The sequence below is a fragment of the Miniopterus schreibersii genome, assembly GCF_964146895.1.
Source record: "Miniopterus schreibersii genome assembly, chromosome: 2".
NCBI classification, from domain to species: Eukaryota; Metazoa; Chordata; class Mammalia; order Chiroptera; family Miniopteridae; genus Miniopterus; species Miniopterus schreibersii.
This window is the reverse complement of record NC_138102.1, coordinates 123,121,795-123,142,638: the sequence shown is the minus strand read 5'-3', so window position 1 is coordinate 123,142,638 and position 20,844 is coordinate 123,121,795. Positions and strand designations below refer to the sequence as shown.

The window sequence follows — 20,844 nt, the reverse complement described above, 5'->3', positions numbered from 1 at the left end:
TAGCCTAAATAAGAGAGTGGCATTTTATTGGAGGAAAAAGGCTATTTAAATTACTCTAGCCATTCAATTTGTTGAGAAATTTCCAAAATTAATCTGTTTGAGCCATAAATTTAGAAGACTATCAATCTGAATATTTTCAAGGACAGGGAATTAAAAAGTCACAAAAGCAAATTCAGCTGAGTATAGTACTTTTTCTATTATACCAAGCTGTTTCTCATGAAATTACTGCATTTTTAAAAGTTACAGTGACCTACATGTGTATTTTTAAACTAGTGTTTTCTTAGTAGAGCTGTCAATTAAGTTGTTTCTTGGTTCTTAGTAAAGTCAAAGAAAAATCATAAAATTTTAAAGTGTCATTATATATTTGTATGTTGAATTGTATCTGAATTAATAGCAAATCTGTAACTGTAAAGTAATATTGTCTCTACATTTATAAGATATACTTATTTATACACACACAGTATTTTTTACTTTATGTTTTTAAAGTTAAAAACTATAGTTGTTATTTCTAGGCCTAGTGATAATGGCTATCTTGATAGACAGTGTTGGCATTTGTCATTGACAGGGTACTAGTTCTAGAGGTGAACCAGTTTTCAGTCTGTTTAAAAGTGAGAAAAATAAATTAAGTTCTGTATTATAATGGTTTTTTGGGATAATAAAACAGGTAGGAGATTTGCTTAAACACCATTTCTTCTATTTTTTATGGGAATAACTCTATCTTTCTAGAATTACTCTAGGGATATGTTTAAAGCCATCTTTCATAAAAACCATTTCTTTTACTAAAAAGTAAAAACAATAAAAAACCTTACAAATGGGATAACACAGATACTGGTATAGTTTAATATAAAGATGTTACTAGAAAAAACTGATTTTTAGTACATTTGTAAGATCATATTTGGTAATGTCAGTGAGATATAAGATAGACTGTAGAGAAACTGAGAATAGTTCTCTGGGGATAAAAATCACATTAAAGAAATGAAAACATTATAATAGTAAACCTTAAGTAGAAATTTATTTTTCATTTTATTATTTGTTATAAACTTGTAAAGCAGTATATTTGTCATTAGTAAAAAAGAATAGCAGTTTGCTCTAACAGATTTTCAAAGTGAAATAGTTTTTAAAGTTATTAATTTTTGTACCTGATGTTTTTATTTAGGTTTTAACTTCTTATTGGAAGGTTCTTGCTTCTAATATTTGGCTTATATTTCTTACCTACTTTTTCCTTCCACAATGGATTGTAAAGTCCTTGAGGGCAAGAGACTGTGTTTGGTGTATGTTTGTAATACTTCTCTGAGCCACTGTGGAACCTGGCGCAAATAGAAAAATCAGCAGTATTGATGCTGTCTGTATTTAAAATGCCGATGTGTAGGAATTTTTTTGCCTTGGTTTTTATTTTTAAAGGATAATCCATTAAAATATTTTAAAATCTTGATTACTGAGTGTTTTGGCACGCTCTTAAACTTTGCACTGGCTTCACACTTATCCTGCCTGGCCTGGAGTCCCAGTACATTGGAGAGTACTTTATGTATTGTAGGCTCTCAATACATGTTTTGTTAGATATACAGCATTATTCCTTTTTGCTTGTAAACTACTGCCAGTTTTTATTTTTCTTCAGGTGTCTTTTATCCCTACAGAAGTCAGAATCAAAAGTTTAAAAAATTATTTTTCTAGTGGTAGGGGAGAATAAAATCAGAAAAGAAAATTTAGAAGTGTTACTGATCTAAGAAGTGTCTTTCTTGACTTTACTGAATATAGAGCATCTAGAAATTGAGAACTGTAATTCAATGGAAAAATTAAATAGAAAAGATTTAAAAATATTAAATGGTTAAGTCTTGTGTATTGGTTTGTGTCGTCATTTATTCAGATTGTTGCACATACCCAGAATGCTATACCTGTCTATGTTCAAATTTAACCAGTTCTATTTTAATGGAGTCCAAGAACAATAAAAAAAAATCACTTTGTAAACTATATGCATTATGCATGTTGTGGATCGTGGTTTAAGACTGATGTCTGTTTTCTCTCTTCTGCTAATGTGGATTTATGATTAGTACTATATTTTAATATTCGCTATAGTGTTTTCATAAGTAACTAATCTGTTGAAAGGTTCTGTACTAAGCTGAATTTGCTTTTGTGACTTTTTAATTCCCTGTCCTTGAAAATATTCAGATTGATAGTCTGCTAAATTTATGGCTCAAACAGATTAATTTTGGAAATTCCCCAACAAATTGAGTGGCTATAGTAATTTAAATAGCCTTTTCCTCCAATAAAATGCCACTCATTTTGAATTATTAAATATCAGTGGTCAAGAGAGCATGAAAGCATGAATTAGTCTAAGGATTTCATTCTTTCCAGATACCTTGTTATGCCATATCCTTTTTATTTACATTTGTTTGTGTGCATGTGTGTGTGTGTGTGTGTGTGTGAGAGAGAGAGAGAGATCAGAATCATAGAAATTTGAATGGGTAATATGAGAGCTCAATATGCTCAATTTCTCTAAAATATATCTCAGTGCTACATTATATTGAGGAAGCTGATTATGCATAGCAAATTTTGTATTTTAAATAGAAAATTACACACAGCATATAAGCTTTGATGGATGTAACAGTCTATAAAACAATTGTTTAATTGAATTTTTATATAAAAAGTTAATTTCTTTAAGGGTATTGATATTTTTAATGGGTTTACATTTTATCAGAGCTGTCCATTGTTTCTTATGCACCTAATGGTAGACGATTAACAAGTTCTCCACATCAATGGGTATAAGAAAAGGTAAGACCTGAGACTAATAGAAGAATAATATCCCTGGGTTCCTACCTTTAGGACCTTAGAGTTTATTTGGCATGTGATGAAGGTTTTAAAGTAAAGTGTTAGAGCTAGGGGTAATGCTAGAATAATAGAAAAATTGGTCTAAGAGAACAAGAGTTGATTTGATGAAGAGATAAGAATTTTTATGGAACTAAAGATGAATTTCAGCTACTAATTTGTCACTATTTTCTAGTCTTGCATCTTTTCTATTTTGAGAGTATGTACCAAGGGGTAGATCTATTTGAACATGGTTTTTCTCTAAAGAATACAGAACTCAGAACAAGGTAAAACTTAATCATTTCAGTAATAAACATTCTTCAAATAGTTTAAAAACAGTAGAGAAATATTGAAATGTTTTCTGTACCTTTTCTCAATTCTTGCCTCTGTGTGATTTTCTCTTTAACAGGAAATCAAACCCCAAAGCCATTATAACCATGGATATGGTGAACCTCTTGGACGGAAAACTCATATTGATGATTACAGCACATGGGACATAGTCAAGGCTACACAGTAAGTTTCTGTTGTAGTTGTTTTCTGCTTTGACATCTATTTTTAAAGTGAAATATAAACACATATATTTCTTTGTCTTTATTGACATTCTCTAGTTGGCGAGATATTGTTTTCATGCTTTGGTTCTTTAGACATTTCCCTTAGTTCTTGTACAGATTTTAAATTGCTGATTTAAAATCTTTGTCTAGTAAGTTCAGTGTCTGGTATTCCTCAGGGACAGTTTCTATTATCTCCCCCCCCCCCTCCATACACACACATGTATGAGTTATACTTTGGAGGTCTTGTAATTTTTTGTTAAAAACTGATTAAGTAATGTAATGTGACAGTTCTGGTTATCAGGTTCTTCCAGGGTTTGTTGTTGTTTGTGACATTTCTAAACTATTCTGTAAAGTCTGTATCTTTGTCTTGTGTGTCCACTGAAGTCTCCACTTGGTTAGTTCATGGTTAGCTAATGATTGGACAGACTCCTTAAAACTTAGAATCACTAAGTTTTGATCTTTGTGGAGGGATTCTTTGTGCATGTTGGGACACTCAACACTCAGCCAGGCAGCTGACAACTCTAACTTAGCCTTCACTTTCTGCTTATACAGAACCTCAAGGTCAGTCAGAGGTGAGAGCTTAGGGCCATCAAAGGTCTTTGTTGAACATGTGTACACAACCTAGAAGGCCACGCACAACCGTGTGCATGGCCTTCTAGATTTCCAAGAATATGTCTAAGTTTTTTAAAGCCCCTATGGATATCTCATTCCTTAAGTTTTGCTTTTAAGCTTTTTGATTTGTCTGTTGTCTGTTCCAACTACTGTCTGTCCTCTCAAGTAACTGCAGTGTTAAAACATTTGACATATACAACCCAAGGGAGAAGCTTTTAATGAGTTTGAGTGAGATCTGATAGGTAAGTCTTTCAAGTAGACTTCCAGAGAACAACCAGACAGGTCAAATAATGACTCCTCTTTGTGAATGAAGCTTTGAAAGAACTCCATCCCTATTCTGCTCACTTCACTATCAGTACTAGGCATGCAATCTTTCTTTTCAAGGCTACTGGGCAGCAGAAGATGGAACCATGATATGTTAAAATGCTACCAAGTTTTCTCTTCTTCCTGGAATTCAGTTGTTTTTCTTGATTAAATGTTCCTTGGATTGCTGAGAGCCTTTTGTTTCTTTTCAGACTTCTGAAAAAGTTGACTCTGACAGTCTTTGTCAGATTTTTCTTTACTTTTGTGGAGAGTCAAACTTTCAGAGGTCTTAGTTTGTTAATGTCACCCTACTTTCTTGAATGTTATGTATCAAAAAATCAAAGCACATGTGCCAGTTGTATTTAACAAACAAATTATACTGCTCTACATTCATTTTTCCTTTTGAGACTTTGCATCTTTTGATATATCCTTTCTTTCCTTTGTCATTAAATTCTCTCACCCTACCTAATCCATCATTTCCATCAACAAATATATTATAGCACCTTTTATTTTAAGAAAAAACAACCACCTTTCTTTATCCCTCACATACTCTTCTGATTATCCTATTTTTTGAAAAGTGTCTAAGTATGCTGTGTATAATTTTTGCCTTTAAAAACATTTATTTACATTTTGAAACATTTCAGTCCTACAGAGAAGAATAACTGTCAGATTAAGTAGATGTTAACATTTTGCTATAATTGCCACAGGTTGCTCAGTGTGCTTTTTCCCCGTCTCCCTCAAGGAAACCTCTTGAAATTGCTGTGAATCATTCTCATGAACATTCTTGTACATTTCTACAAATATTTATAAACAAAATATGCTATTGGAATATGTGCTTAAAACTTATATAAATTGTATTCTACACTACATATCCTTTTGCAGCTTGCTTTTATTAAACTATATAGCTTTTGTGATTTATCATTGTTAATAAAGACCTAGTTTATTGTGTTTCACTGCTTTATACTATAGTAGTCCCCCCTTGTCTGCAGCTTTGCTTTCTGTGGTTTCAGTTACCTGCAGTTGACCACTGTCAAAAAATATTAAATGAAAAATTCCAGAAATAAACAATTTATAAGTTTAAATTGCATGCTGTTCTGAGCAGTATGATGAAATCTCATGCCTTCTCATTGCATCCCACCTGGGGCATGAATCATTCCTTTGTCAAGCATATTTGTACAACATAAGCCACCTGCCCTGTTAGTCACTTAGTTGCCATCTTGGTTATCAGATCAAATGTTGAGGTACCCCAGTGTTTGTTTTCAAGTAACCCTTATTTTACTTAATAATGGCCCCAAAGCACAAGATTAGTGATGCTGGCAATTTCCTTATGCCAAAGCAAAGCCTTAAAGTGCTTCCTTTAAGTAAAAAGGTGAAAGTTCTCAACTTAAGTCATTTTATCATCTCATCACAAATGGGTGAGTACAGTACAATAAGTATTTTGAGAGCATGAGAGATCACATTCATGTAAATTTTATTACAGTATATTATAATTGTTTTATTTTATTATTGTTATTAATCTTTTACTATACCTAATTTATAAATTATCATAGGTTCATATGTATAGGAAAAACATAGTATATATAGGGTTTAGTACTATTCACAGTTTCAGGCATTCGCTAGGGGTCTTGGAATATATCTCCTGGGGGTAGGGGGGAATACTGTATTCTATCACTCCTTACTAAGGGACACTTAAAATTTCTTCTACTTTTTCATTATTATAAACATTGTGTCAGTGAATGTCCTTCCACCTGTTTTCCCTGCGCATAGACAAGAGTTTTTCTGACTGCTCAAGTGGAATTTCTGGCTTGTTTAGGAAGTTCTTTTTCAACATTAGCAGTTATTGCCAAATTGATTTCCAAAGTGGTTGTATCAGTTTATACTTCCAGTATAGAAATAGAGTTCTTTTTCACTACATTTTTGCTGAATTCTAGTTTTGTCACACTTGATAATTGTCAGTTTGATAGTTGTGAAATAGGTTTTTCTCTTTTTTGATGGGCCTTTCTCTGATTACAGGTGGTAGTGAATATATTTCCTGTGTTTATTGATCATTTGAGTTTCTTCCTGTGTGAATTGCCATTTCAGATCCTTTACCTACTTTGAGTTCTTTTGTCTTTTTGTAGTTTGTAAAAGTTCTTTATATATTTTCATGGAGTCTACTATGAACTTAGTGGGATCTGTGTCCCTTTAATGCCTTCCCAGAGTTCCCTATCTGCCACTCTCCCAGCCTCTTCCCACCCCTCAGTCTCTTCCCACCCCCCAGTCATGGAGCTCACGATTCAATACTCTTCTCCAGTGTGTCCAAATTTGTAGTATATTGTTCTCCTGAAACAATGTGCTTGCACCTTCTCTGGAAACCTGGACTTCCACAAAGACACTCTCATCTGTGGGTGATTGTCTACGACAGTGTTTTCCAGAGTTTTCCTGATCACTCAGACCATAGCCTATAGGGGCTAGAGCCAGTTCATCGACCATTTGCAGGGGCTACAGCTGGGGTTGAGGTCTTTGTTCCTATTACCCAATACGTGAGTCAACGAGGCTTCTCCCAGCATCCTTGGCATGTGGTGCTGGATCCCACAGCTCCCACAGAGGCACTTTTGTCTGTGCATAGATACAGAATTATTGTTGGAGGGGGAATAAAGTGATGGATGTCTTACACCACCATGATGCTGATGTTACTCTGTGGTCCATTTTCAAATACTCTTTTTCTTCCATTTGTTTAGTCTTGTGTAGTACCACATTGTTTTAATCATTTCTTAGTCTTCAGAATTGATACAGCTGTTCTTGGCCTTTTACTCTCACAAATGAATTTTAGGATTCCATTTGGGAATTTCATGAGATAAATTCATTTAGGATTTAAATTATAATTTCATTGCATTTATAGATCAATTTGGAGGAAATTGGTGTATGTATTTTATGTATACGTTAAAGACGTACTTTAATGTCTTTCGTTAATCTTTTTTATAGTAAGAGCGGTGTAATTAAACATGTTCTATTATTATTATTTTAGATGGTTTAATATTTTATGTTAAAACATGGAAATTTAATCCTAAATTGATTTTATTTAGATACTTTGTTTTTTGTTTTATTTTATTCTCACCGGAGGATATTTCTTCCGTTGCTTTTCAAAGTGGAAGGGAGAGAGAAAGAAACATTGATGTCACATCGATTGGTTGCCTCCCCACATGCCTGCAGCCAAGGTACTTGCCCTTGGCTGGAATCCAGTCCAGGACCCTTCAGTCCCCAGGCCATCACTCTAACCATAGATCCAAACTGGCTAGGGCAGATACTTTGTTTTAATGATTGATTGATTGATTGATTGATTGATTTATGCTGAAAAAAAAGATATAACCTCACAAAGATACATAATTCCCTAGTGGAAGAATTACAATGAATGCTGCATTTACTAAGTCACAGTAATTACTTTTTTAGTATTAATCACTAAGCAAAGATTTTATTGATCTTTACCTTATAAATATCCATTTTCCAATGACAGTCCTTGCAAACTAATCAGGTTTTGGCATTTTTGTAATTATAACAAATAGGTTCACGCGTTAGAAAATTGTATCAAAATTTTTTAGTATGTCCATATGAGAAGGATTTTAGAGGTTATGTATTGAAATATTTCAGAAATTATATAATGATGGCAACATTTCCAAACATAGTTTTTAAAAAATATTCTCTTTATAAAAAGCAGGTTTTTTTCTGAAATAAAAGTAGTCACTTTCTTACTATTGTCTAAAATACTCCCTTTGCCTTGAAGGGGAATTGACTATCTCCCCTTCTTAAGAATATATGGTTGCTAGCATACTACTCACAGTTATTTGGCATTACTATCCCCCCCCACACACACACACACAAGGCCAGCAATTTGAAACACTTGTCTTTTTTGTTAAAGGGAAAATGGATGCATACTCACTTTAATTGTTAAAAAAATACCCAGTGATTTTCTGTATGGTTAAAAAGATTTTCATGGTCACTTATCTCATTCAAAGTGTGAAGTAGATTATGCTTGTTAAGGTAACATGCCTAGTTCACTTAACTGGGCACATGTAAACGATTTTCTGAAAAATAACAAGGTACTGAAGAAGGTACCACTGTCATCTCCTGTGATTTGTGTGGAACTCTTGCTCTTTCCTTAGGTTGATTTCACATGTGTGTGTGGGCGTGCGTGCATATGTGTGTATACACATGCAGTACAGAGCCAGTGAGGGCAACAATGTGAAAGCTATACCAAGTATCAGTAAAGCTTAATTTCTGTATTAGCTAAGACAGGAATATAGGTACAAATTTTAATATTTGCTTTGATTGTCCCATTAATGTGCCACTCCTACCCCAACCTCATCCTATGGTGTGCCTTCCCCATTTTGGAGACCACTCTGATTTAGAAATTACAAATATAGTTAAAGTTCATTTAAATTTGCTTTTGTGTCTCAAATTTCCAAGCACCCAATATTTTGTTTAGGATAAAGTTGTTGGTTCTTGAGGCTTGAAGATGGATTCTTGGTGGTTTATTGTACTGTTCTCTCTGTTTTTGCATATGCTTGAAAATTTCCATAATACAAAGTTTTAAAAAATGTATGCTGCCTCACAATGACCAGAAGTGGAAAGGTGGGGGAAAGGATCAGGCTCTTTGCATGTGCCTTTCTTCTTTATCACATATGAACATCTTTACTAGGACTCTCCCAATAGATTTTCTCTTACGTTTCATTTGCTTGAACTCACAAGACTCTTTCCCCCACCCACCCCACTTCCCACCCCTATATGTCCTTTTAAAATTTGCCTTCATGAATATCTAAGCTAAATTTGTAAATAAAGAATCCTGAGGCTTGTAAAACATCCTTTCTTCTTGATGTTCTTATAAATCATTGATATGTTCTTTGTTACTGCTTTTTTATGTCTTTCATATTTTTAAACATAATTGTATGTACTTTTATAAGCTGCCTCAAGTGTTTCGTGGAATAAGATAAGTAGTGATATAAATAAAAACAAACAACTGATAGATGTTTGATTTCTGGTATTCTTTTCTCTTCCACCTAATGAAATATTGCATTCTTATAGATGAGACAAAAACTATAAAATGAAATAGTAAAAACTGTTGGAATATTGATATGTTAAAAATAGCATTTTATGTTGAGAAGTTTATTTTAATTTCCAGGTATCAAAATGGAGCATTATTTTCTTCTGAAAATGTTATTTTTAGATTTAAATTTCTTGTCAAATAGTAGTAATAACCTCTGTTTTTCTTTTTTTTTCAAGATATGGAATATATGAACGTTGCCGAGAATTGGTGGAAGCAGGTTATGATGTGCGGCAACCAGACAAAGAAAATGTTACACTCCTCCATTGGGCTGCCATCAATAATAGAATAGATTTAGTCAAGTATGTGTTTTCTATATCTTTAAGTAATTAGTTATAAAATTATTAGAAATTATTATAAAAATAATTTCTAAAAATCATAGCTTTGAAAATGTAGATTCTTTGTACCCTTTTTCCTGAAAAATTTTGTTTTTAACATCTATTGAATGCTTACTATGTACCAGGTACCGTGCTGAGTGCTTCTCCATGTATATTTCCTTTAATTTTAATTTTGGAAGTAACCCTATATGAAAAATAACAATTACTGCTCTCCTACTGATGTAGAAACTGAACCATAAAGAGGTTAAATACACTACTGATGACATACAGCTCATAAAGATTGGAGTCAAGAGGTTAACTCCAGCAGTCCAACTTACAGCCTACATTCTAAATATGAATTCTGTAGGGAAAAGTTACAAAAGGAAAGAGGGGGGTTAAAAAGGTAAAAGGTAATAATAATTTGATTTAACTATTCATACTAGAATAAGTGATGAATACGAACTAAGTATAAAATGATTTTTATTACTGTTAATCTGCTGGTTTAGTATTAATAAGAGGTAGTTAAATGAGCAAGAGTCAGATGATAGAAATCTTTCTTAGTAAGTCCGCTTTAGTAGTCTTACAATTTGGAAATAATATCTTTAAAGATAAACCTGAAACAAACTACTTGCAAATGTGCAGTTAAGTACAGCACACAGAGTCTATAGGCAAGTAAGATATTAATGTCACATAAAAGAATTAAGTAATATCTGAAGCATTGAACTCCATGAATCACTTTCTTCCAGAGAGCATATTTTCATTTCATTTGTTCCTTTTTTTCCTCAATGTGCCTCTAACTTTCCCTCTGCTTTCAGTATGGGTCTCCTAAAGTCTAATTTTGTTTTTGCTTGTTGGAAAATTTTTTGTGTGTTTTTTAATCTTCACTCAAGGATATGTTTTTATTGATTTTGGAGAGAGAGGAAGGGAGGGAGGGGAGGAGAGAGAGAGAGAGAGAAACATACATTGATGTGAGAGAGAGAGACATTGATTGGTTGCCTCCTGAATGTACTCTGACTGGGGATCGAACCTACCACCTAGGTATGTGCCCTGATCGGGAATCAAACCTATAACCTTTTGGTGTACGGGACAACACTCCAACCAACTGAGCTACCTGGTGAGGGCAGGAAAATGTTTTTAATCTCTACTAGTGAAGGAAATTTTCACATAGTATAGAAATCTAGGTTGGCAGCTTTTGTTTTATTTTTGAAAATACCATTCTACTGTTTTCTGGCTTCTGTTACTTTTGAGAAATCAGTCTTAAATATTGTGCTTTTGGAGGCTTTTCTCCCCTGTGGATGTTTTAAGATTTTCTCTTTGTTTTTGGTTTTTGGCAGTTTCATGATGATGTAGCTAGGTGTATATTGCTTTGTATATACCCCAAATGGCACTGCAAGGAAGTCTTGATTCCGTGGATTGATGTTTTCATCAGTTCTGGAAAAATCTCAGCCATATTTCTCCAAATATTACTCTGCCCCATTCTCTTTTTTGCTCTCCTTCTGGAACTCCAGTTAAATGTATGTTTGACCTTTTCATTGTATATTGTCTCTTATCATCTCTTCTGTGTGTTCTATCCTTTTGTCTCTGCTACATTCTGGAAACTTCTTCTGACTTGTCTTGCAGTTTATTTTCTGTTTATGTATAATCTATTAAATCTATTCGTTGTGTTTCTAATTTTGTTTATTTTTAAGTTCTAGAATTTTTTTTTAAAACATGTATTAGTGAAAAGCTTAACAAATGCCCATCTTGGTAGCACAGGTTCTCCCCTTAGTTGGTGGGTGTTCGCCCTGTAGCAGCCATGGGCTCCAAGAGCAGGCCTGAGTGTGGTAGTGCAGCACCAGCTGGAGCACAGCCATGAGCAGAGACTATGCTGGGCTGCTGGAGCCCAGGGTGATGGATGACATTATAGTTCTGGATCCTGACCTTCCTGGTGGGCACTTATGTTCACTAGGCCCAGGATTTATTCCACAGCCAAATGAAGGGCGTACCCCATCCTCTGCCGAAAAGCCATTTTCACGCTGTCAGGAGCAAAGCAAAGGGCCCATGGAGCCAGCAAGCTGGATAACTGTGGGCTAAGAACCGACAACTATGAGGCCAAATCTGGGTCTCAATTTACAACACACAGGGATCAAATACCTTTGAAATAGCCAAAGGTCACCTTCAGCCAAGAGGCAGCAGTCCAGCAAACCAGATATTAATATGATAGGACAGTTTTCATTCCCCTCAGTAAATAACCACTGGCCCAAGCCCTCGGCCACCCCAGCTGTCAAGGACCCTCCTCAGGACCCTTTGGACAAACCCATAATCTAGCAACTCTCAGGTCAACACAGAAGCCTGTGGAGACAGCGCTCTGGCTTCTGGCGCCCTCCCTAAGGGCAGCAGTTCCCTACCAGCTGTTAAACATTTTTATCACCACCTGGACAGAGCTTAGTATTTTCTTATCACCTTCCACAGACGTCTTTCTAAGGCCTCTTTCAGCAGAAGTAGCTGATTTGCAACTACATTAATACAACAGAGACACAAAGAGGGAGCTGAAAACATTATAGGAATGAGACGGGGTGGGAGTTGACTTCCCCTCCATCAAGAGGATGGGCCCAGGGTTCTCCTGGCACATGCAGCTTGCTCCCAAACTTATTTTCTACAGAAATGAAATTGTTGCCCAAGGTGACCCAATGAAGCAAAATATAAATTCTGCTTTGAGTTAAGTGGAATCAACCATTTTGAAAAATCCCTACTGACGATTAAGGAAGTTGGTTTCTCTAATTTTATAGCTCTGGATATATTAATGTCACCTGCTTTTCAATGGACAGTGAAGATGTACAGAGAGAATATAGTGGGGTTCAGCTGACCAAAAGAATGAGCAGCAGGGCCTGAAGTCTGGTCTGGGTCCTTGAGTCATTATTTTGAACATAGTTTTTTGTTTGTTTGTTTTTTTACCAGCAACCTTGCAATACACTGGATGAGCAAGGGTGGTTCCAGTCCTAGACCATCGAGAGAGACAGTATAAAAAACAACACAATAGGCAGTGTCATATGTAGGTTTGCTTAGAGAAGGGCTAAGGATTACAGGAGGGGCACCTGTAGGAGGGGCGCACAGTCCAGCTGAACTGGGTAGGGTTCTCATAAATGACTTTTTGAGAGAAGCCTGAAACTTCAAGAGAAAATAGATCAAAACTACAATGAGATACCACTTTTACATCCATTTTAATGGCTCTCATCAAAAACACAAAAAGTAGCAAATGTTGGTGAGGATGAGGACAAATTGGAACCCTTAGGCACTGCTGGTGAGGATGTAGGTGAGCAGCCAGTGTGGAAAACTGCACCGCGGGTCGCTCTTCAAAAACTAACCTAGAACTACCATATGATTCAGCCGTTTCACTCCTGAGTCTGCACACCCAAAAGAACTGAAAGCAGGGACTTGAATGGTTACTGGTACACCCGTGTTTGTGGCAGCATTATTCACAATAGTCAACAGTGGAAGCAATCCAGGTGCTCATCGATAGATGAGTGGATAAACAAATGTGGATAAACAAACGTGCGGGCTATACATAAAATGGAATATTATTCAGCCTTAAAAAGGAAATTCTGACACATTACAAATGCATGAACCTTGAGGACATTATGCTAAATGAAATAAGCCACACAAAAGGACAAATATTTTATGATTCTACTTATATAAAGTACCTAAAATAGTCAAATTCATTGACAGTAAGTAGAATGGTGGTTGCCAAGGGCTAATGGGAGAAGAAAGTGGGGAGTTGTTGTTTAATGGGACAGAGTTTCAATATGGGAAGATGAAAAGGTTCAGAAGCTGGGTGGTGGTGATGGTTGTACAAGGTGAGTGCACTTCATGCCTTTGAACTGTACACTTAAAATCATTAAAATTGTCATTTAAAAAACAAACCCCAAACCCCCATGTATTAGCTAAATATTTGTCCCTGAAATTTTCAATCTTGTCTTATATACTTGGACATAGTAAAAATACTTATTTTATAATCTGTGTCTGAGAATATATAGCATTTTGAGTCGGGGGAGGTCTGTATCTGTCATATTGTTCCTAAGGTTTATATTCCTAATGTTTTCCATGGAAAGTCTTCCAATTATTTCTCAGCTTTTACCCTAATGTAATAAAATAGGAAAGATTAGCTCAGCCTCTTCAATAGTTTGCTTCTTACCTTAAGATTCTTAATGAACAACAGCCAATAATGCATGCATTCTCTAATTTCAGTTTGACTTCAAGTCAGGGCTTTATTAAAGAATATGGCCTTTATAAAAAATATGGAGCTTATAATTTTCTGAGAACACACAGTGTGTGTGACATTCCTCTGGCAACATGTCAGTTTTTTCCTTTATCCCCAATTTTGTGGAAGCTTATTGTGCATTAATAGGTTTCTATTTATTATTTAAAAATTCAGTTTATGGCTATTAATTTGCCACTTTTAGCCTAGAAACTTGCCTTTTTAGTTTAGGGAAGTAGTCTTGCATTGTGCCCTCAAGAATACCTCATTTTTGGCCTCCACTCCAGCCTCCACCATGTCCACAAGGGTGACCCAGAAGACCTACAAGGTGTCCACCTCTGGCCCCCGGGCCTTCAGCAGCCGCTCGTACTTGAGTGGACCCGGCACCCGCATCAGCTTCTCGTCTTTTTCCCGGGTGGGCAGCACCTACCAGGTTGGCCTGGGCACCGACATGAGTCTGGCTGGAGGTTACGGCGGGGCTGGGAATATGGGGAGCATCACAGCTGTCCAAATGAACCAGAACCTGCTGAGCCCCTTGAAGCTGGAGGTGGACCCCAACATCCAGGCGGTGCGCAACCAGGAGAAGGAGCAGATTAAGACCCTCAACAACAAGTTTGCTTCCTTCATCGACAAGGTGCGGAGCCGGGAGCAGCAAAATAAGATTCTGGAGACCAAATGGAACCTCCTGCAGCAGCAGAAGACAACTCGCAGTAACATGGACAGCATGTTTGAGAGCTATATCAACAACCTTCGGCGGCAGTTGGACACGCTGGCCCAGGAGAAACTGAGGCTGGAGGCAGAGTTTGGCAACATGCAGGGGCTGGTGGAGGACTTGAAGAATAAATACGAGGATGAGATCAACAAGCGCACAGAGATGGAGAATGAATTTGTTCTCATCAAGAAGGATGTGGATGAAGCTTACATGAACAAGGTGGAGTTGGAGTCCCGCCTGGAAGGGCTGACTGATGAGATCAACTTCTACAGGCAGCTGTATGAAGAGGAGATTCGTGAACTGCAGTCCCAGATCTCGGACACATCTGTCCTGTCCATGGATAGCAACCTCTCCCTGGACCTGGACGGCATCATCGCCGAGGTCAAGGCCCAATACGAGGAGATCGCCAACCGCAGCAGGGCTGAGGCTGAGACCATGTACCAGATTAAGTACGAGGAGCTGCAGACGTTGGCTGGGAAGCATGGGGATGACCTTGTGCCGCACGAAGACTGAGATTTCTGAGGTGAACTGGAACATCAGCCAATTCCAGGCTGAGATTGAGGGCCTCAAAGGCCAGAGGGCTTCCCTGGAGGCTGCCATCGCTGATGCCGAGCAGTGTGGGGAGCTGGCCATCAAGGACGCTTAGGCCAAGGTGGCTGAGCTGGAAGCTGCTCTGAAAAATGCCAAGCAGGACATGGCCCGGCAGCTGTGGGAGACCAGGAGCTCATGAACGTCAAGCTCGCCCTGGACGTGGAGATTGCCACCTACAGGAAGCTGCTGGAGGGTGAAGAGAACCAGCTGGAGTCTGGGATGCAGAACATGAGTATCCACACCAAGACCACCAGTGGCTACTCAGGTGTGCTGAGCCCATCTTATGGGAACCTCAACTATGGCATGGGCTTCCAGGCCAGTTTGGGCTCTGGCGGGAGCTCTGGCTCCTTCAGCCGCACCAGCTCCTCCAAGACAGTGGTTGTGAAGAAGATTGAGACCCGCGATGGGAAGCTTGTGTTGGAATCATCTGATGTCCTGGCTAAGAGAATGACTACTGCTGTCCCTCCTGTCCTCCAAGCCTGCGGGAAAGGAGCTGTGCAGGGGAGCAGCGGGCACAGGAGACCCGCCTGAGGCTCAGCCTCAGTCCTCAGCTTACCCTTGGGGTGGGAGAGTTTACTGCCAGGGGGACTACCTTTTTCCTATGTCCACAACATAAAAGCGAAAACAAGTGTTTTTGTCCAAAATAAAATCTCAGCTGGCTCAGCGAACAACAACAAAAAAAGAATACCTCATTTTTGTTTTCTGTTTGTTTTTTTTCTTTCAGGAACTCTTATTTGTCAGATACTAGAACCAACCAAATGGATTCTTTTTTTTTTCCCCAAGCTTTATTCCAGCTACCTTTTGTTTCCCAGTATAGCAGTTGTACTTTGGAGAGATTTTCATAACATGTCTTCTGATCCCTCTTTTTCATTCTAATTTTATCAAACATATTTTCAATTTTCAAGCATTCTTTCTAGATCTCTATTACCTCAACCCTTAAAAAAATATTTTCGCCTGGTTGCGCATGGCTCAGCGGTTGAGCGTCGACCTGGGATCCAGGCGATCGGGTTTCGATTCCTGGTCAGGGCACATGCCCAGGTTGTGGGCGCAATCAGTGACTCTCTCATCATTGATGTTTCTATCTCTCTCTCTCCCTCTCCTTTCCTCTTTCTGAAATCAATAAAGATATATTTAAAAATATATATTTTGTTCTTATGTCATGGGTATATTATCTTTTGGAACATATTAATTGTAACTTTTGTGTTTTTTAAGTTTTTCTTCTCTATATATTGTCTATTTATTTTGGACCTCTTCCATATTTTGGTCTTTTTCCATATTTGAAGTTTTACTCAATTATCTGGTCCTATTTGGCCATTCTTATTTAGGAGAGACATAAAGAAACTGATTGCTCTCTGGCCAGTGTGGCTCAGTTAATTGGGTGTTGTCCAGTGCACCGAAAGGTTGCTGGTTCAATTCCTGGTCAGGGTGCATGCCTGGGTTTCGGGCTCAATCACTTGTAGGGGACATGCAGGATGCAGCCAATCCATGTTTCTCTCTCTTGCTCTTTCCCTCTCTCTCGCTCTCCCTGTCTCCCCCTCCCTTCCTCTCTCTCTAAAAATCAATAAAAAACTTTAAAAAAAACCTGATTGGAAGTTGTGGGGCTTAGAGAGTTTACAACAGGAACCTCCCAAATTTCTGTTCCTGTAGTTCTTTCTCTAGGGTTGTTTAGTTTCTCTAAGAGAAGAATCGTCTAATCTGTGGGGAGGGCCTAAGCAGCTGTCTGGCTACCTTCTGACCTCAGCAAGGAAAATGGCTTGGGATTCTTGTTGTTTAGCATGTAAACTTTCATTGAATTGCTACATTTTTAGTAAAATATTTTATATGGTTCTCTGATTTAATTCCCCAAGTCTCAAACTTCTCAGGTAAAGGGGTCCAGAATACACCTTTTGGCAAAGGCTGATAGTTGAGTGTTAAAAAAAAATCAACATGGCCCTGAGGCTGAAGCCCGTCACCATCATACTTCAGGGTTGCATTTACTACTACAATAATATTAAAATTTTGAGTAGTCACATTTTAAGATGTAACAGTATAGTTTCCACTGTACTGTTAAAAGTATTCAGTGAATACTTTTCTGGTACTCTCAGCTGCTTGATTGCTTCCATGTCACTAAAATGCCTATTTGTGATATTAAATACTCACTTTCAGTGAGAATGCAGCAACTTATATTGACTTTCAACCAGTGTTTATATTTACAGTCCAGCTTCTTCAGAGGTAACAATTGCCTTTAATCCTTTAGCTTTTCTAGGGTTTTATAACATATTCTGGTTTTCTTCTCATTGGTGTCCCTCTCAAGAGACAGAGTTTTAGCTATTTGCTTTTCATTTTTCAAATACTTGTTGCTGTCTCTTGTTCATTGATGGTCCCTTCTCAAAACCTGGGGAACAATAGTACCTGCAATAGCATTCCTTGTTAATAACCTTCTTCTAGTATTGCAGGGACACTTGATTTTAAAAATAAGCATACCGTCTTCTCAGGAGTGTAGTTTTGAGCTAGGGTCTTATAGCTACAAAGAATAACATGTAATAAAATATATAGTACTTCTCTTCCAGGAGTTTATAATGAAAAGGTAATAGAAGTGATTATTTTTTAGCATGGAGGAAAAAAATTCCCATTTTCTTGTGAAAAAAGTTGTATTTTAGAACCTGTTGGAAATCACTGTCATAGCACTAGCAAGTATTTCAAATGTGAGTAAAAATAACTCTCAGGAACAGATATATCGACTGTAGAGAAGGTAATGAAATTGGTTTTTGAAAAAAATGCCAGTTGGAATTTCTCAAAAAATATTTCCTATCAAAGCTGTTCTTTGAGCTGTACTTCTCTTTGGGCTCCAAATACAATTTTCAACTGTTACATGTCTACCAGGTACCTTAAGAAACAATTTAGGACTAGTTAAATATCTGTGTTCAGATTATAAATATATTCTGTATTTTTGTTCAAAATTTACAAAATTTAAAACTGAAAATAATTTTAGACTGAAAATAATTTAGTCTGGAAATATTTAAGTTACTTCAAACTATTTTACATGATAGAGTGGAGTAGGACTCTTCACTGCACAATGCTTTATAAGTACCAATTTAATAAATATATACAGCAGAAAATTTCTGAATCAAGCTTGCAAGTATGAGTATATGAAATGTTTAGAATTATGTATATTAAGAGTGATTGCATTAAACTTAGAACAGTTTAAGAGCATCAATATACATACATCGTCAAGCATTTGACATTAAAATGTCTTAAAATCATTTATATTCAAGAGTCGTTGCATTGATTATACCCAAAGCAAGCATTATAAGCAGCAGCTAGGTCCTGTTCATTTCACAGGATATCAAGGTGTTATGACATTAATATATTAAGCAATGAGGTTGCTCTTTCTTTTTAAAGGAACGGCTTTAAAGGCATAACAAATAAGGCTCATAAAAAACCTTTGTGTTATACTTTATATTTATAAAATTCTTTCATGTGTATTGTTTGATTTAGTCTACAGTAATCTCGTGAGGTAAATAAAGCTTAATAAGTTGAGCTTCTACCCATGGTAGACTAAGTGTCTAGCATGTTCTACAAAGCTTTTCTAATTCCAAGATTCTCCCTGCTGCTATCTGATCCAGATCTTTGTGGTTCTCTGACTGCTTGCTTTTTTATGTGATTGTTTGGTATTGCTTTTCTTTTTGGCAACTTAAAAAAATTTTTTCCCTTTTAGAACAAAAGAAAGTGATTAGTTTGATATAAAATTTTGCTAAATATATTTTTTAAACTATCACAAACGATTATTTATTTTCAAAGGGACAAACTAGCATGAGATCTAAAATGGAAAACTTTTCTTTATTTTTACATAATTTTTAAAAATTGAAAATGAAAACTGTGTAAATTATTTAAAATTTTGTCTTATAGATACTACATTTCGAAAGGTGCTATTGTGGATCAGCTTGGAGGAGACCTAAATTCAACTCCATTGCATTGGGCCACAAGGTTTAAATTTGCTTCTGGATTTTTTTCCTTTTGGTTTCTTTATTAGTCTGTAACTAGCAACTTTTTAATGATATGCTAAAATGAATAGGAGAACTTATACCAATAGTATATTAACATTATTATTATACTAATGTATTGCTGTTTACTGTTATCTGCATTAGAATCAAAGTTTATTGTCCAAAATTTCCTTAGGGAATTAACCATGCTTATATTAATCTAGTTAGTTATATGATTGGGTTAAACTTTAGATTTGTAAATGTAATAATACTTTTGCACCCTATATATATTTACAGTTGCCCAGTTTAGCAGACGATTAACCCTTTGCGGTCGTATTAAATTTGAACATGGGTGTCGTACTGGTCGGAATTAATTTCCATTGAAAGAGCAGTGATACATAACATGCAAGATTATGAAGGATAAACAAGAGAAATTATGAACTGATACATGAATGAATAGAGTTAAGATTCGTTCGGTTCCTTGCTGTGGTGGCTGAGAGCAGACATATGACTGGAACGGTAAAAAAGCTTTGGTGACTGAGAGTAGACAAACGACCGCAAAGGGTTAAGATCATATTGGAATAGGATTAATAGAATATAGTAACTATTTGTTACATATTTAAAGAAGTTATGAGTATCTCTAAATTTTTAAGGATGGTTATTCCAGTTAAGAATTAAAAACCATGAACCCTAAATGTATCTTGACATATGCCTGTTATAAAATAACTTTAAAAGGTATTTGTGTTATCTTTTTTTACTATTACCCTATTTTAAAAAAAGATCTTTCCAGAGGATACTGTGTGAAATAACTATATATCTAAGTGTTTATTCTGTTATGTTTCAGACAAGGCCATCTCTCTATGGTTGTGCAGCTAATGAAGTATGGTGCAGATCCTTCATTAATCGACGGAGAAGGATGCAGCTGTATTCACCTGGCTGCTCAGTTTGGACATACCTCAATTGTTGCTTATCTCATTGCAAAAGGGCAGGTAAGAAATCAGAAGGGTGTGGGTTTTAATCAGCTGTTCTTCATGGTTTAAAAGCCTGGTATCATTGATGTTACAAGTATAACAACCTGTTGATATTTAATTAATGCTTCCTGATGGATGAAGAGAAGAAATAAGTATGTAGTTAGTTTGATATTCAACTATCTAATACTTAATGTAGTTAACAGAAAAATAAGAAAGGTAATCGTGAACCACATAATAGTTCATTAAGTTGGTCTTTTTTATTTCTGAGACTGATAGAGGTGAATCCCAGAAAGTAAGGAAGAAAATTTAGGTATTTTTAAAAGATATGTCACCTGACTTCATTTAAACTCTCTGAACATGTTACTGGCTATTTCCTATATTAAGTTCCTCCTGAGGAGGTTAGATTCTTTAAGGTTAGCCTTTCTGCTTCTGCCAAGCGAAGGACTGCTTCCTACGTGTCAGAAAACTTCTCTTGACTTGATTTTTCCTGAATGTGCACTGACTATAATCATGTTAAATATTACAAGTTTATATGCACCATGTTTTTGTAGTAAATGTATTTTGTTTAAAGGAATATCACTCTGTTTTTCTTTCATGTGTTTTCTCTGATTATACTTAACATTAGTTTTATAGCTAAGGAGACAAATGATTTTAATTCATTGTGATTAACATATATTTGTTATTTTAATTTAAACTTTTATGCTAGTTTAGA

The 20,844-nt window shown here is 36.3% G+C and overlaps 1 protein-coding gene and 1 pseudogene across 2 annotated transcripts in view; both read left to right on the top strand.

Annotated features, from left to right (window-relative positions):
* ZDHHC17 (zDHHC palmitoyltransferase 17) overlaps positions 1-20,844 on the top strand; it is a 78,877-nt gene that overhangs the window by 22,823 nt on the left and 35,210 nt on the right. Inside the window, exons 2-5 of the mRNA XM_081128771.1 lie at positions 3,212-3,315; positions 9,525-9,647; positions 19,088-19,165; positions 20,006-20,150. Of these exons, the coding sequence (XP_080984897.1) occupies positions 3,212-3,315; positions 9,525-9,647; positions 19,088-19,165; positions 20,006-20,150 (450 nt within the window). The remainder of the gene's footprint in view (positions 1-3,211; positions 3,316-9,524; positions 9,648-19,087; positions 19,166-20,005; positions 20,151-20,844) is intronic.
* LOC308553575 (keratin, type II cytoskeletal 8 pseudogene) lies at positions 14,177-15,730 on the top strand (annotated as a pseudogene). The gene has a single exon. The product of its transcript is annotated as a keratin, type II cytoskeletal 8 pseudogene (transcript).